This window comes from Aulonocara stuartgranti, assembly GCF_965226115.1.
Source record: "Aulonocara stuartgranti genome assembly, chromosome: 22".
NCBI classification, from domain to species: Eukaryota; Metazoa; Chordata; class Actinopteri; order Cichliformes; family Cichlidae; genus Aulonocara; species Aulonocara stuartgranti.
The window spans coordinates 14,837,424-14,853,054 of NC_138957.1; the positions used below are offsets into that span (position 1 = coordinate 14,837,424).

The 15,631-nt window shown below is 41.1% G+C and overlaps 1 protein-coding gene across 1 annotated transcript; it reads left to right on the forward strand.

Moving 5' to 3' along the window:
• Positions 1-10,136: 10,136 nt before the first annotated feature.
• On the forward strand, positions 10,137-11,255 carry LOC309698149 (uncharacterized protein; the record flags this gene model as incomplete). Its single annotated transcript, XM_082520461.1, has 3 exons — positions 10,137-10,350; positions 10,495-10,768; positions 10,896-11,255. The coding sequence occupies exons 1-3, from the start codon at positions 10,259-10,261 to the stop codon at positions 11,253-11,255; spliced, it is 726 nt and encodes a 241-aa protein (XP_082376587.1). The 5' UTR covers positions 10,137-10,258.
• Positions 11,256-15,631: the final 4,376 nt, after the last annotated feature.

Here is a 15,631-nt window from a genome sequence, read left to right on the forward strand (position 1 = left end):
ATAATTATTTTTGAATATACAACGTGTGTTTGGTGTAAATTCAGTACACTGTAAATTTCATTTGACCAGATTCCATTAAACTTAACATCTTACATTGTACTTATGTAACAAGATTACATGGAAAATTTATGTATGATCAATTTGCTTAAAGATGGCATAAACATCATTTTGAGTTTTTTTTTAATCATTAAGAGTTTTTGTCTCTTAGTTTTTTTGTCTGTTTATTTTTCCCTGTAGTATCTAAAATTGTAGTGACAAGTGTAGTTTAACAGAATATTGGAGACATTTGTAAAATAATCTATATTTGTTCTAAAAATGATGTATTTCATAGACTATTTTATGATTTTAACACTTTCCCCAACACAATAGAAAATAAAAGTGATGTGTGTGTGTGTGTGTGTGTGTGTGTGTGTGTGTGTGTGTGTGTGTGTGTCTCAAGCTCAGGTCCTTTAGCAGAGTCCTGGCAGTTTTCTGCAGAGTATCTTAGCTGTTCCTAGAACTCACTCTTCTGGACAGAGACATCGGATGTTGTGTCTGAAACATGCCAGAGTCACTCTTGCAGCTTGGGGGTTAGAGCTCCTAATGCTCCTGTTACTACTGGGACCATTTTGGGCTTTGCCTTCCACATTTGCTCCATTTAGTTTCTCCCTTAGCTCTTGGTAGTTCTCTGTTTCTCTACTTCAATGTCTTCCTGGTGCATTAACGGATGCTCGGTTTCCCCTCCTGGATTGTGGCTCTGACACTCTTTATTCCTCACTCCTCCCCTTTTGGTTGTTCATTGAGCTTCAGGATGCTGGACAAGAAAGGTCTGCTATTGCACAACAGTGTCAACAAAGGTTACTGAAACACTGTCATAAGAACTATATTGTATTAATGGTTTTGCTAAATGTTCCTAGCATTCCTTATATTTTCTCCAGTTTACTTCATTGTACTATTTAACATAATCAACAATATGACAATTCGGAAATGCCAAAAAAGTTGATACTGTCCATCTGTTCTTCGTAGCATTTTCAGAGGGTAGAACAGATGAACACAATCAACTTTTTGGGATTTCCGTACCTGGATGATTGAGCATGCATCAAGACAATTAGGAAATGTTCACCAACTGAGATGTTCTCAGACTGTTCTGCGAAAATTACTGTCTTCAACCTGTGAGCACTGTAGCGCACATGTGAATGTCTTTAGGTGAATAATATAATAAAATTAGGATATTTGCAAATTTACTAAATGATACCATGTCTGCCTCAATGAGCCAGAAGCTCAACTAGATATACATTACTAGGTAATTAACCACCATGCTACTTAAAATAAAGGTTTACTATGCCAACTACACTGTTTAGTTTCTAATTATTGGATTATGTGAAGCACTTTGGCTACCTCTGGTTTTAAATGTGCTATACAAATAAAGTTGTATTGAATTGTATTGCATTTGAGGAGAAATTCAATTTTTTCTTGAATTTTAATTCAACTTAAATCACCTAGGTTTATGGGCCCATGTGCGTTTACAATAAATGTGTTTATGTGTATGTGTGTGCATGAGTGTGGCTGTACTGGTGTGCTGCTGGAGCTCCTGATGGAGTGCCATTAGATTCTCGTTAGTTCAGCTTCAGGGCTCAGGGACTGGGACGCAGCTGCCCTCACTCCCCAAGCACTGTCAGAATCAGGCCCAAAAGGCCATTCTTGCTCCCCCTATATATTCCTCTCACCCTCTTTTGCCATCCACCCCTCCCTTTGCTGGACCCCTGCCATCACCTACTACTACTTCATATTTCTCTCTCTAAACTTTCTTTTTTCCCATCTATTGTTTTGTTGGGACCCACAGCAGCAGTATTGTCCCAGCATGGAACGAACTGAAGGCTGAAGAATGTAGTTTTTTTAATAAACAGCTACCCCAAACTTTTTCACCACATTCATGGCTATCCTGGTAACCCATCTTTTAAATTCATATCCTTCCATTTGGAGATATCTTACACACTTGATCTATAGGATACAATAAGGATACAAGGATAAAATAAGGGCTTCTCACCTTGCCTTTAAGAATGAACCCTTAGAGCAGGGGTGGGCAATTCCAGGCCCGGAGGGCTGGTGTCCTGCAGGTTTTAGATCTCACCTTGGGTCAACACACCTGAATCACACGATTAGTTCGTTACCAGGCCTCTGGAGAACTTCAGGACATGTTGAGGACCTAATTTAGAATTAGAATTAGAATTAGAATTTGAATTCAACTTTATTGTCATTGCACATGCACAGGTACAGGGCAACGAAATGCAGTTTGCATCCATCCAGAAGTGCTTTAGTGATATAGATATATTACAATATATATTAGCAATAATATAGATATGTGAGTATATTACAGAAATGGGTCTATTATGGTATGTTATAATGTACACGGTATGAAGTATGTTGTGAATATTCTATAACTATAAGTATGTACAGGCTGTAGTGAGTACAAGCTATGTACAGGATATGAACAGGATATAAATATGAAAAACTATACAGAATATGAAATAAATAACTTTACAGGAATCTGAGATATACAGCTATACAGAAATGGGAACTATGCAAGTTGTAAACAGTTGTAGGATTAAAAATTATCGAATGTACAGAATGATTATTTACACAGAGCTATACAGTAGTGCAGTTAAGATAAGTGAGGGTGTAGATAGTTTCTACAGAGGCTATATAAAGTGCTAGTGGTTGTGAGTGGTGGTTCAGTCCATGTTATTATTGTGTTTGAGGGTACAGTTGTCCATTGTGGGTGTGTGTATGTTCAGTCCATGAGTTTAACGTGGGTCAGATGTCAGGAGGCAGAGTTCAGGAGTCTGACAGCTGTGGGGAAGAAGCTGTTCCGGTACCTGGTGGTCTTAGTCCGGAGGCTCCTGTGGCGCCTCCCAGAGGGCAGGAGGGTGAAGAGTCCATGTGATGGGTGACTGGGGTCTCTGATGATTTTCCCAGCCCTTTTCAGACACCGCTTCCTGTAGATGTCTTTTATGGCAGGAAGTGGTGCTCCGGCGATGTGCTGGGCAGTTTTCACGACCCTCTGCAACGCCTTCCGGTCCGAGGCAGAGCAGTTCCCGTACCAGACTGTTATACAGTTGGTCAGGATGCTCTCGATGGTGCAGCGATAGAAGTTCACCAGGATGTCTGAGGACAGGTGGTTCTTCCTCAGAGTCCTCAAGAAGAAGAGGCGCTGGTGAGCCTTCTTGACCAGCTTGGAGCAGTTGGTCGTCCAGGTGAGATCCTCGGAGATGTGGACTCCCAGGAACTTGAAGCTGCTCACATGCTCCACAGCCGTCCCCTTAATGTGGATGGGTGGATGTGGGTCAGCATTCCTCCTGTAGTCCACGATGAGCTCCTTGGTCTTCTCGGTGTTAAGCAGCAGGTTGTTTCTGTCGCACCACTCAGCCAGACGATCCACCTCCTCCCTGTAGGCGGCCTCATCGTTGTCACTGATGAGGCCAATCACCGTGGTGTCATCTGCAAACTTAATGATGGTGTTGGAACCATCAGCAGGTCTGCAGTCGTGGGTGAAGAGGGAGTAGAGGAAAGGGCTCATCACACAGCCTTGTGGTACACCGGTGTTCATTGTGATGGTAGATGAGCAGCGGTTATCCAGCCGGACATGTTGGGGGCGGTTGGTCAGGAAGTCCAGTAACCATTTGCAGATGAGGGAACTGATACCCAGGTCTGTCAGTTTCCTGATGAGTTGTGAGGGGTGGATTGTATTGAATGCTGAACTGAAGTCTATAAACAGCATTCTGGCGTAGGTGTTGTTGTTGTCCAGGTGTGAGAGGACAGAGTGCATTGCGATGGGGACTGCATCCTCTGTGCTCCTGTTCCGGCGGTATGCGAATTGGTGGGGGTCCAGGGTGGGGGGAGACAGGATTTGAAGTGTGCTAGGACCAGTCGCTCTAAGCACTTAGTGATGATGGGGGTGAGTGCTACTGGGCGGTAATCATTGAGGCAAGATGGGTTGGAGTTTTTGGGTATCGGGACGATGGAGGTGGATTTGAAGCAGGCCGGTACCACAGCGTGGGCCAAGGACAGATTGAATATGTCTGTGAGCACTCCTGCAAGCTCCCCAGAACACGCTCTGAGAACACGCCCGGGGATGCCATCAGGGCCTGCAGCCTTGTGGACATTGATCCTGCTCAGCACCGCTCCTACATCGGTGGGGGAGAGAGTCATAGGTTGGTGGTCTGGCGTCATGTCTGCTTTGGTTGTGGTTGTGGGGTTCCCTCGCTCAAAACGAGCATAAAAGTTGTTGAGCTCGTTGAGGAAGGAGACATCAGAGGATGCGGGGGAGGGTTTGGTGGTCCTGTAGTCTGTGATGGTCTGGAGTCCTTGCCACATGCGTCGGGGGTTGGAGTTGGAGAAGTGTTCTTCTACCTTCTTTTTGTAATGCTGTTTGGCTTTTTTGATGCCCTTCTTTAGATTAGCCCTGGCTGTACTGTAGGCGTGTGCATCTCCTGACCTAAAGGCAGTGTTGCGGGCCTTCAGGAGGAGACGAACATCCCGGTTCATCCAAGGCTTCTGGTTGGGGTACATGGTGATCCGTTTCTGGGTGGTGACACTGTCTGTGGTTTTGGAGATGTAATCCAGTACAGATGAGGCGTACTGGTCCAGGTCTGTGTGGGTGAACATATTCCAGTCTGTGTTTTTAAATCTGTCCTGGAGCACTGCGTCTGTCCCCTCTGGCCACACTTTAATTGTCCTCACAGCAGGTTTCACACGTTGGATGAGTGGTGAATACCGTGGTGTGAGGAACAGGGAGAGATGGTCCGATTGTCCAATGTGGGGGAGGGGTGTGGCTTTGTAGGCTCCAGCCAGGTTGGAATACACATTAGCCATTTAAATCAGCTGTGTTGGTTCAAGGACACATCTAAAACCTGCAGGGACACCGGCCCTCGAGACCTGGAGTTGCCCACCCCTGCCTTAGCGTAAGTTTTGATAACCAGTGATCCATTTCCAAGACCTCTTCCTCTGACTCCCAGCCGATGTGGCTGGGATGTGGTTGAATGAGACCCTATCCCCCAGCTTCTTGATGAACCTCTAAATTTGAACTGAAATGGCTTTTAATAAGGTTTCTGGATAGACTGTAGGCTTTGACGAATAATCAAATATAATGAGAGTATAAACAATCTATCATTGAGCACTTGATATTAAGGTTAATAACATCTAAAAGCATGTCGTTTAGCATTGGTGAGAAACCAGATAAAAAATATTTGTTGTTGTAAATTGATTTAATTTAAATGTTGTTTTTTTGTCCTATTCGTGTGGCAGGTACAACAGAAAACATCAAAATACTGACAGATAACCTAGAATCATATCAACAATAAAATGTCTTATTTATAGGCCCCTGTGGTTTTGCTCTGTCATCTTGCCTGAAAGCGATTCATACTATCTAAGAAGAAGAAAAAACTACAAAGAAAGGTGACAGGAGAACAGAAAAAAGTTCAAAAAGAAAAGTTGGGAAAAGTTTACTGACTGGGGTTTTGTTAGGGGAGAGTCAGTGTGGGGGCGCTGCATGTTCCAGTGTGTGGAGCGGAAGGGAAAGAAGTCTTTCGCCGGCTGATTAAGACACGAGTCAGTGAGACAGAAATTGAATAAAAGTATTATTCATCCATGGGCAGCCTTCCATCGAAGTGCTCTTCCCTGAAACGCACACACGCATAAAGAAACACAGAGAGGCAGTGAAAAACAGACACACCCAAGCAGAGTGGTACGGATAAATACATCCTCTTCTCAATGCTCAGGAGTGCACTCTGTTCTCATTCAGATTCTGTGGCAAGCAGAGACTTTGAAAACGAGATTTGCTCCTTTTATCACCTGAAATACATTTACCTCGGCAGCTAGTGGAGAAGCTTTATCTTAATGAAATCTATCCCTGCTACCCATCTCACTGACATTACAGTGTGCCACATCCTAAACAAGCAACCTCATAGACAACCCAAGAACTGCAGTTGTTTCTGTATGTGCGTTTAAAGAAAACATAAATAAAAAGTGACTGAAAGCAAAAAAAGAGACATCTTGCATCCTAATAATGTATGCGTCATCTCAGCTGAAGATTTTGTTATTTTTGTCAGTGAATCACTGACAAGTTAGGTTACCTTTGGCTATTTGTCACCCCGATTTGGCACTTGTACATGTTTGCGTACCTCTCCAGCGGTTGTTGATGCATCTAATATTTTTCTTTTCCTGTAAAACATCAACACCTTTCAATAAACTGGGGCATTTGCGGGTGAATTGCTTTGTGTGTTCTTCTATAACTTCAGGGGTTAGTCCAGGACAGGGACGTAGTACCTGGCACACCGCATGCCCTCAGATCTGTCTAGCATTCTTAATGAACATAATTGGCTCAGACAAAAACATTTAAATGATGATGAGCAGATGGCATCGTTCACTTGGGCTGCATAACAAGAGCCTGGCACCCCGATCTGCTGGAAAAATAACAGGTGAAAACTTCAGAAATCATCCTCTTAACTCAGGACATCACAGCGGTAATCAGATGTAAATTACCCAGGCAAATAAATCTTTGATTAGCTTTCATTGCATGCTGTTTTTGTTTTCTCTGGCCTGCTACCGGTTGCTGCAAACACAGTAGCCTCCTATTGTGCATGAGAAGTGTACTAATTTTGTCTGAGTAACTTATACATACGTTTGTGCCTCAACACGACTCAACGGCACATCCACAAAGTCTAATTACAATACCTCTACAGCACTGGTACTATATTAAATCTGTGCAAACAGAATAACAGATGTGTATACACTTCTAAGATATGTATTAAAGTCAAGTATTTGGGTTGAGGATAAAAAAGCAAAGCGCCAAACAATAATAATGTTTGCTGAGGGTGGCAGGTAAGTCATGTCTTTCTCATAGCTGTGCTAATTAAATCCAGCACCAAAGGGACAGAGGGAGAAGACACACTGATATAGCTGTGGGTTTGAACAGATGCTGTGCTTTGATGAGCACCAAGGTTAGCCTATCATACGCTGTCTCAATCATCAAGAGAGGAGGGTGTCTTTAATTACCTGAAGGATATGTAAGGGGCTTTATTTAAAACCACACTGTACGCATTGTTAAAGGAATGAGAAAATACGACCTGAAAAGCATTGTTTCCTTATGTAATTTGCCTCATGCCATTAATTATTTAAGTAAAAACGGCTACTTCTTTCCTATTGGTGACACTTTTACTTTAAGGGTATTTTGTGCTCTGTGTTTGACCTCCAGTTTTATCCAAATGACCTGCCAAGGAGCTATTTTACTACATTTCCCTTAATGTGTCAGCAGGGCTTTCTTTGTAAAATTAGAAATGCTCTGGTTCTATAAACAGTGCTATTTTATTGTGAGTGTTAAGTCCATTAAAACCATACCAATCCTCCATCGCGGATCAACAGGCAGATATGGGAAAATAGTAATTATATGGCCAAAAAAGATTCATTTGAGGTAATTATGGAAAACTTTAATTATGTTCAGTTTATGTTTTGTGTATACAATGTTTTTGGAATATATTTTTGAAATGACTGCGTGCTAAAGCAGTGTTCTTGCACACATTTCAGAGTGCATTTGATGGTAAAAGGATATGCAGTGGATAATACACCTACTCCTGCTTTTCAAAAAAAACATTTTCTCATGGGGATCGTGAGTAAAATACGCATGAAGTATTGAAATCCAAATGAAAAGCTTTCAATAATACCAAATGGCATTGAAAGTTGTCTGTTAACAAACTGAGGAGTGAGTCTTAACAAGCTCAAATTGGACCGTCTGATTCATAATATGCGCGTCATGTACTAGAGTTTGTGGTACTTTTATGAAGAAACAGTGTTGCATTACTTTTTATGTTCATAATTAGTTTGACAGGAACTTCTGGCAATGCCACACTGGAGAAGGTATGTGCTAATCAACAGGAATATATATCTCTGTATAGCTATATATCCAGGCCTTTTGAAGGTTTTTCAACGTTTTTCTTTTGACAGTGGCTGCCTTTTGTTGCACTTTTGTTGCCAGCAGCCCGTCACAACACGTAATTTCTTTCCCATTCTTCAGATGAATGTATTAAAAATGGCAAAGATAACACAGTTTGACAGGAATAGAAAAATAGTTTTACACTAACAAGGTCATTCCCAAAGAGCTGTTAGCCAAAACCTTGGCATATTGGCGTGATGTGCTCTTAAACATTTTAAGGAAACTGAACAAGTTCAGGACAAGAAAAGTCATGTCTCTGAAAATCATGTCATTAATAATGAGAAGAAAAATCAGCAAAAACCTGACAAAGAACCAGAGAGCTGCATCTGGCCATTTAGTTGTTCAATTTCCTGTTCTCTGAAGTCTCATAAGAAATAGTCTCAGTGGAAAGGTGGCTGTCACCACATGGAAAAGGCTCCGTTATACTTAATTACACAAGAACTAGACTCTAAATCACAGGTCTTATGGTGCAGTAAAGCCAAATTTAAATATTTTGTTTCATCATCAATATATACAGAGAAGGCCTCTCTGCCATGGCCTGCATCTTGTCAGAAGAACTATTTCTCCGGCCAATGATAATCTGGAAAACATCTGAGTCACAAGAGCTTCATTTATCAGAATTGCAATGCTCCCAAACACACAGCCTATAAATACCTGGATAGAAAAACATACAATTAAGCACAATCAGTCATGGATTGATCTCTCTAGAGGCCGAACCTCAACCTTACCAAAGCAATGTGGGGTCCTGTTGACAGAGAATGGAAGCAAAGGCAGCTAACATCCAAAGAAGAGAGAATTGTACAAACTTTGCCTTTTCCATTTATGTTTGCATGTTTAAATAAATTGTTGCACCTGTTCCCTACTTATCTAGCAAATAATAATGATCTGAAGACTTTAGCACAGCACGGTAAACTCAAAGCAGTATGTTTTTCCACCTTAAGTCCAAGCACTCTAAACAGGATTGATACTAACAGGGTTAATAATTAATTCTCAAACAGACTACTGAAGTGGAGGATACTTATGCTTGAAATTATTTTTTAATGCTGTCATCTTTTGATAAAAATGTTAATCTAACCAGTCAGCTTCGTACAACAATTCTTGTGATAATGAATTAACTATTAAATCATGAATTTCAATTTAGATTTTGATTCTTCTGTATGTAAAGAAAGGGGGAAAAATATGTACTTACTTTCATTTTTAATAAGTGAAACAGTCTCTCTGTCTTTACCATTGAAATTTGCAGCAATTATAACTGAAATAAATTTCTGCAGAATCTTTCATCTGCTTTTCTCATCATTAATATTTTAGTTAGGATAAATAAGTATACATAAAAGCTGTATTAAGTTCCAGATAAGTGTAGCTGTCCTTTTCTGGCTATGGAAAGTGGAAAAGAAAAAGTAAAATCCCCAAAAGCGCTGCTATAATTTGCACACTGTATGCCTACATGCACAGATGTCGTCTTGTCAACCATGGCAGCTGATTTAAGCTGAAAATGTCAGATCAGGGAGTACCTATTATTGATCAACACATCACATTGTGTTTTGATCAAGACTTAACACAGGCAGAAATTGCAGCACATCCTCTTATTTGGAGAAAACATTCAGATGAGCTCAAGGTTAGCCTGGCTGCAACTTTACAGGCAAGAGCACTTCAGAGATTCTGCTGAGATTCCTGAGAGAAATTCCATATGAAGGGACTCGTGTCCTAAGAAGACTTTGTTTTTACAGGATAATTTATTCTGTCATTTTACAGTTTTTCTCGATTGCTTAAACACTATAACCAGGCCTCTAAACTAAAATTTCAAAACCGTAACGCTACTGTTCAAAAAGCTCACCCATTTCCCTGAACTATAAACACTATTCCCTGCTTTGACACATGACTCAAATTTGGTGAACTGTTACTGCAAAACTCTACACACAAATCCCTACATTTTACAGTGCTTACACCATGTAGTCATTTAGAAAGCACTAGCATGCAATAATGTTAACTTAAGTCAGCATAGCTTGAGCTCAATTAGCACACAATTAACCAGGTGGAAACACTAGGAGTCAAAATTTAGCACACACCAATCAGAACCTGCGATAGATAGATAAAAGGGCCAAAGTCAGCTCATTCAGGTTTGAAACAATGGATCCAAAGAGATGCAAAGGAAGAGGATGTGGTGGAGAAAGAGGACGTGGTGAAGGAGGTGGAGAACGACGGCGACAAGGAAGGGGAAGAGCAAGGGCAAGAAGACAGTCAGTCTCGGATGAAATTCGAGCCACTTTAGTTCACCATGTCCTTGTCCATGGGATGACTATGAGGGAGGCTGGGCAACGAGTACAACCAAATTTGAGTCGCTTCACTGTTGCCTCCATCATCAGAACCTTCAGGGAGGAAAACAGGTAGGTGTACTTGCAGTAAGACTGCTTTGTACAGTAACGTTTAAGTTACTGAACTTATGTGTCTTGAGTTTCAGTATGTTTCCATTATTTGCCTGTAAAATGAATGTGTGACAGTTACAGTAATGAGTGCTTCTATTTTTGTAGGACACAGAGACGACCACCTGGTGGAGGCAGGTTAAGGCTTTTGTCGGAGGAGCAAGAGAGGGAACTTGTAAACATGGTAATTGCAAATAATGTAATCCGCCTGCGAGAGATTCAAAGGAGAGTGATTGAGGATGATCATCTTTTTCGAGGCATAAATGCCATCAGCCTCTCCACAATTGACCGAAAGAATCAATTCCGGATGAAACAGGCATACCGAGTCCCTTTCAAACGAAACTCTGACAGAGTGAAAAACCAACGTGTGGAATATGTTCAGGTATGAGTTTTGATACTGTATAAAGTATTGTGTACCATCACAGCATGGCAGTTTATGCTGCCATTTCAGCACTCTTGAACTGTGGTTCAGGGTACCGATTGACTCTACTGTGTTATGTGTTTTGCAGAGAATCTTTGAGATTGAAGGACGGCCTGTTCCCCATGAAATAATCTTTGTGGATGAGGCAAGTTTTAACCTGACCAAAAGAAGGAAAAGGGGGAGGAACATAATTGGCCATCGGGCTATTGTAAATGTCCCTGGTCAGCGTGGGGGGAATGTCACTATGTGCGCAGCCATCAGCCAACGAGGGGTACTCCACCGCCATGCCGTACTAGGACCCTATAACACTATGCTTCTCCTTGCTTTTCTTGATGGTTTAAGACAACATATGTTCCAGCTGGACTACAGGGAACCAGCACAGCCAGAGCAGCCTCACTACGTTGTTGTGTGGGAACGTCAGCTTCCATCGCACTGCTCTGGTTCATGACTGGTTTACCAATAACCCAAGGTTTTCTAATATCTTTCTGCCTGCATACTCTCCCTTTCTAAACCTGATAGAGGAGTTATTTTCGGCATGGCGGTGGAAAGTGTATGGCCGAGAACCTTATGTCCGTGTTCACCTCCTTCAGGCCATGGAAGAGGCCTGCCTAGACATATCAGTAGATGCATGCCAGGGGTGGATCAGGCATGCAAGAGGATTTTACCCCCGCTGCCTGGCTGGGGCCAATATAGCCTGTGATGTGGATGAGATTCTCTGGCCTGACCCAGACCAAAGACAAGATGCTGAGGTGGGATAATGTTTCTGGTGTGTGTTGTACTGTATAGTACATGAATGACAATGTGCCACTCTACATACATTGGTTGCGTCTTTTGTGTTTATCATGTGACAAGGGTTTTGAAGGGGAGAACCATAAGCAACCTATTTGTTTTGGAACTATTGTTTTGAATTAATTGTACCAGTGTGCAAAACTCTGTTGTAGTGTGTGTGTTTTTGAGGGCTTGTGTTTGATGTCTGAGGGCAAAGTTTGGTTTTTCAGCAGGAGTGAATAGTTTTGGGTGTAGAGCTTCATTTTGACCTGGAAATAGGATGTTTGGGAAATTGAGTGAGATGTTATGGATTTGTGTTTACTGTTGTGAGGATATGAGGCGTAGTTTCAAGAAATGTGTTTTAGCAATCGAGAAAAACTGTAAAATAAAAAGGTGCTCTTTTTTTCTTGACCCTTTCCAAAAAAATATTAACCCACAATCACGAGAAAGCAAGCTTTGTTATCTTAAGATAATGGTATTTAAAAAAGTTTAAAAGCTGCTTTTCTTCTTAGGCCGCAGTCAATCTGCACTTCAACACTTTTTAAAAACAGTCAGCTTCGGCACATTTGAAAGCAACAGCAGTTAATTAGCAATAGCATTTTAACAAGTCTTAATTTAAAAATAAACTTTGTTTATCTACTCATTAGAGTTTCCCTTTAATTGTGCTTTATGTGATGATAAACAATTACTTTGGCAGTACACTGGTGCTTCTGCACATGGTTTTCAGCCTGTTGATCTATTCATCCTAGGAACTGAGTTTGCACACTTATGCGCGCGTACACAACCACATACACACACAGAGTTCATGCAAATACGTAAACAATAGTTGCATGTTTTTAACTGCTCTGGAAGATTCCAATTACTGAGCTTCAATGATCCACAGCAGCACCGCCTACTGTCAGTGTGCTAATTTAACTTGTGCCTATTAAAAATTCATTTTAACAATCAGCACCACAAGGGGCGGGTTGTTGGCAGGGCCACTGATTGCATTTGAGTGAGCGTACATACGGTGTGTGTGGGTACATGTGCATGGATGAGAGTTCCCCAGTGTGTCCCATGTGACCTTTAGAACATGTCCTCCCGTTCCTCTTTGTGTTGTTCGTCCTTAGCTCTATATTCACTCTCTCACCCAGCCCCCCCTCTTTCTGTTCACCTGCTTGTCCTGAGGCCCTGCAATTAGAGACTGTGCTCCTTCTCTCCAACACGCTGCTGAAAATGGGGGACCACCCCATGCGGATGAAGCCTGAGTGATCAAGCCACAGGACAATCCCTGAGATTTCATTAAACCTCCATTTAAGGTTTCATCTGCCCCAGGGAGACACAGGAATGGAGGGTGGAATTTGTGCCACTGGCTGTGAGAAAAGTGTGGAGAGGTGGCAGAAGAGAGCAGTCATTCGGGTCTCTGATTTCCCCTGCTGAACTTGTGAATGAATGAATGAATGAATGAATGCTTTATTGGCCATATGCAGGTTGCCCCACAGAGGAATAGGACCCCCCCCGACTTACACACACAACAACAAGACATCACATGGGAATACAGTCGGAGACCGGCAGCGTTGAGAGAATAACACTGAAAAAATTACACAACATTGGGAAAAGTACAAGAGGAAAAAAAGAGACCTCTTCACACGCTGGGCAACCTATGGGAGGGGGAGGTGGCTAGATGTTGCCTTGGCGACTGCAGGTGTGCAGACAGTATGTGTGTGAGTATTCGCACACGCACACAAACACATCAAGTGCCCTCTGCTAGTGTGGAGTTTCCTGTGGCTTTCTCAACACCTTCTCTCTTTCCATCTCGCGCTCAGAAAACAGAGGGAGACGCTGTCTTTAGCAGAAGCAATGCTTAACTGTTAGCCTGGTGACTGCGTGTGTGACTCCAGATGATCAAACAAACTGGGGGAAGGAGAGAAATCTGAGTGGATCAAAAACATCCATTAAATTCGGCGCCATAACTTTGCTGACATGCTGTGCGACAGCAGCAAGGACTTGTTCTGCTCAAAGGAGAGGTTATCATGCTGTTTCATAGCTCCAACTTTCTTTCTTTTTTTATTTCTAGATTAATTTAACTTTCCTTTTTTTATTTGAGCTGAACATGGATGTTTGAAGTGATAAATGATCAATGCAATGTTTTGTCCTTATACTGGTCACCGCTTGTTGCACATAGAAACAGACACACATAAACTCGAAAAGTTGTCCTGACATGCACAAAGCAATTACGAAGAATCAGTTTACTTTGCTTCTACTTTGACACAGAATTCTAACAACCATATTCTAACAATTCTAACAACCATATCTTGCTTTCGTCCTCTTGTCACAGCTGGAGTAACAGGACTTTTTTTTTTCCTCTTTAGCAGTTTATTTCCTATGTCTACGCATTTTTGCAGCCGCCCCTACTTTCCTCTGTGCAAATGCAATGAATGCACAGGAGAGGATGCATTACTGAAAATAAAATGCTTCATATCCCATAGATAAGACTTGCCCATGGCAACTTTGCCAGTGGCTAGGCAGCACTCCATCAGCTCATTACCCTGAGGCATAAGAGTGTTTCTGTCAGAAAGCTTGTGTTACATGAACATAAAGCAGTTAACCATGCCTGCACCTGAAGGTACAGGAAAAACAAGATCAGTCATGGTTCTATTTGAACACATCAGTATTGCAGGAATATGAAAATATGCAGTCAGTACCAATCACTGTTCAGCAGCTGTCCATAAAATGACTGCTTTAATCTACAGACTATTGTCTATCTTTTACTATAAGTTAGCGATTTATTTCAGTACAGTGTGCTCTGTTTCCATCACCATACAGGGCACAGTTGTGAAAGTGGGTTGAATCAATGATAAGGAGATAGGAGATTGTGTAAATAAACATGAATAATGCATAAGCCGGCTTTGGATGGATAACAGCTGCCTTTGAAAAGTCTTTTTAAAAAGCGAGCATATCCGCTTAATGCAAACTTTCTCATGCTGCGTTATGTGAGGTACACGGCGACATGTGGCACTGGAGCCCTGTAGAGAGGCATATTCTGTGATGAGAGAGTGGCTCGAAACACAGCAGTGTTACTGTAAATGTGAAGATGAGTAAGTGCTCTTTGAAATCCTTACATTAATTGCGCTGCACAGTCTGTTCATTTATAAAGCTTTTCCCATTGTGGAAGTTGTTCTAATCTGCAGTTATGATATCTGCACAATTACTAAATGTTTGTATAAAATCATGATCCTACCAAGATAGCTTAAAGATCTTGATGACAGAACCAGAGATGTACATTACATTTAAATTCAAACAAGCTCAAGCTGTCATAAAATATTAAGACATTTTAAATTTAATTTTGTTTCTTTCTTTTTTAATATAAGCAAAAGGAAAACAATTTTAACCTTCAGTAAAAGCACCTAGCAACAGAAAACAATTTTGTAAAGTATATCTATGTTGTGTTTACTTTGCAACTCAAACTAACTCTTCTTCTAACCTCGTTTCCATCATGAATGAGGCTCCCATTCATTTTTAATTTCTTTTTCAAAGCTTGCCTGACTTTTTCTTACAAATCTGTCTTAAGTGTCTTTAATTAGTGTTTATGGATATGTAAACCCACAAATCACTACATGTTGCTCATTTCCATGAGGCATTCAACAAATCTCTTACTGAAGTGGTATTAAATATATACATTTTTTGTTTTTTTTTAACCAATGTCTTGGTGGTCCTTGTGTGAGGAGGACACTCCCCTAGGACTTAAATCTGGGACTCTGCACCATTTGAATAAAAATAGTAAAAAAAAAAAAGTAAAACCTAAATAAAAACAGCCTAGTAAATGTAGAAAAAATCCAAAAAGCTTCAATAGTAATTTTAATGACATTAAGTGGCTCAGTAAAACATTGTGATCAACAAGGAATCAACAAATCAGCAGTGATTTTAATGTACTAGATCCCCCAAATACAGTAGATATAAATATAAAAAACTAGTTCATGGCCTTTTGGACACCACCAGTCTTTTGATGGTTAAAAAATAAATGAATAAATAAATAAATAAATGACATGCTGGCACAAGCGCTATTATGCGAAAATG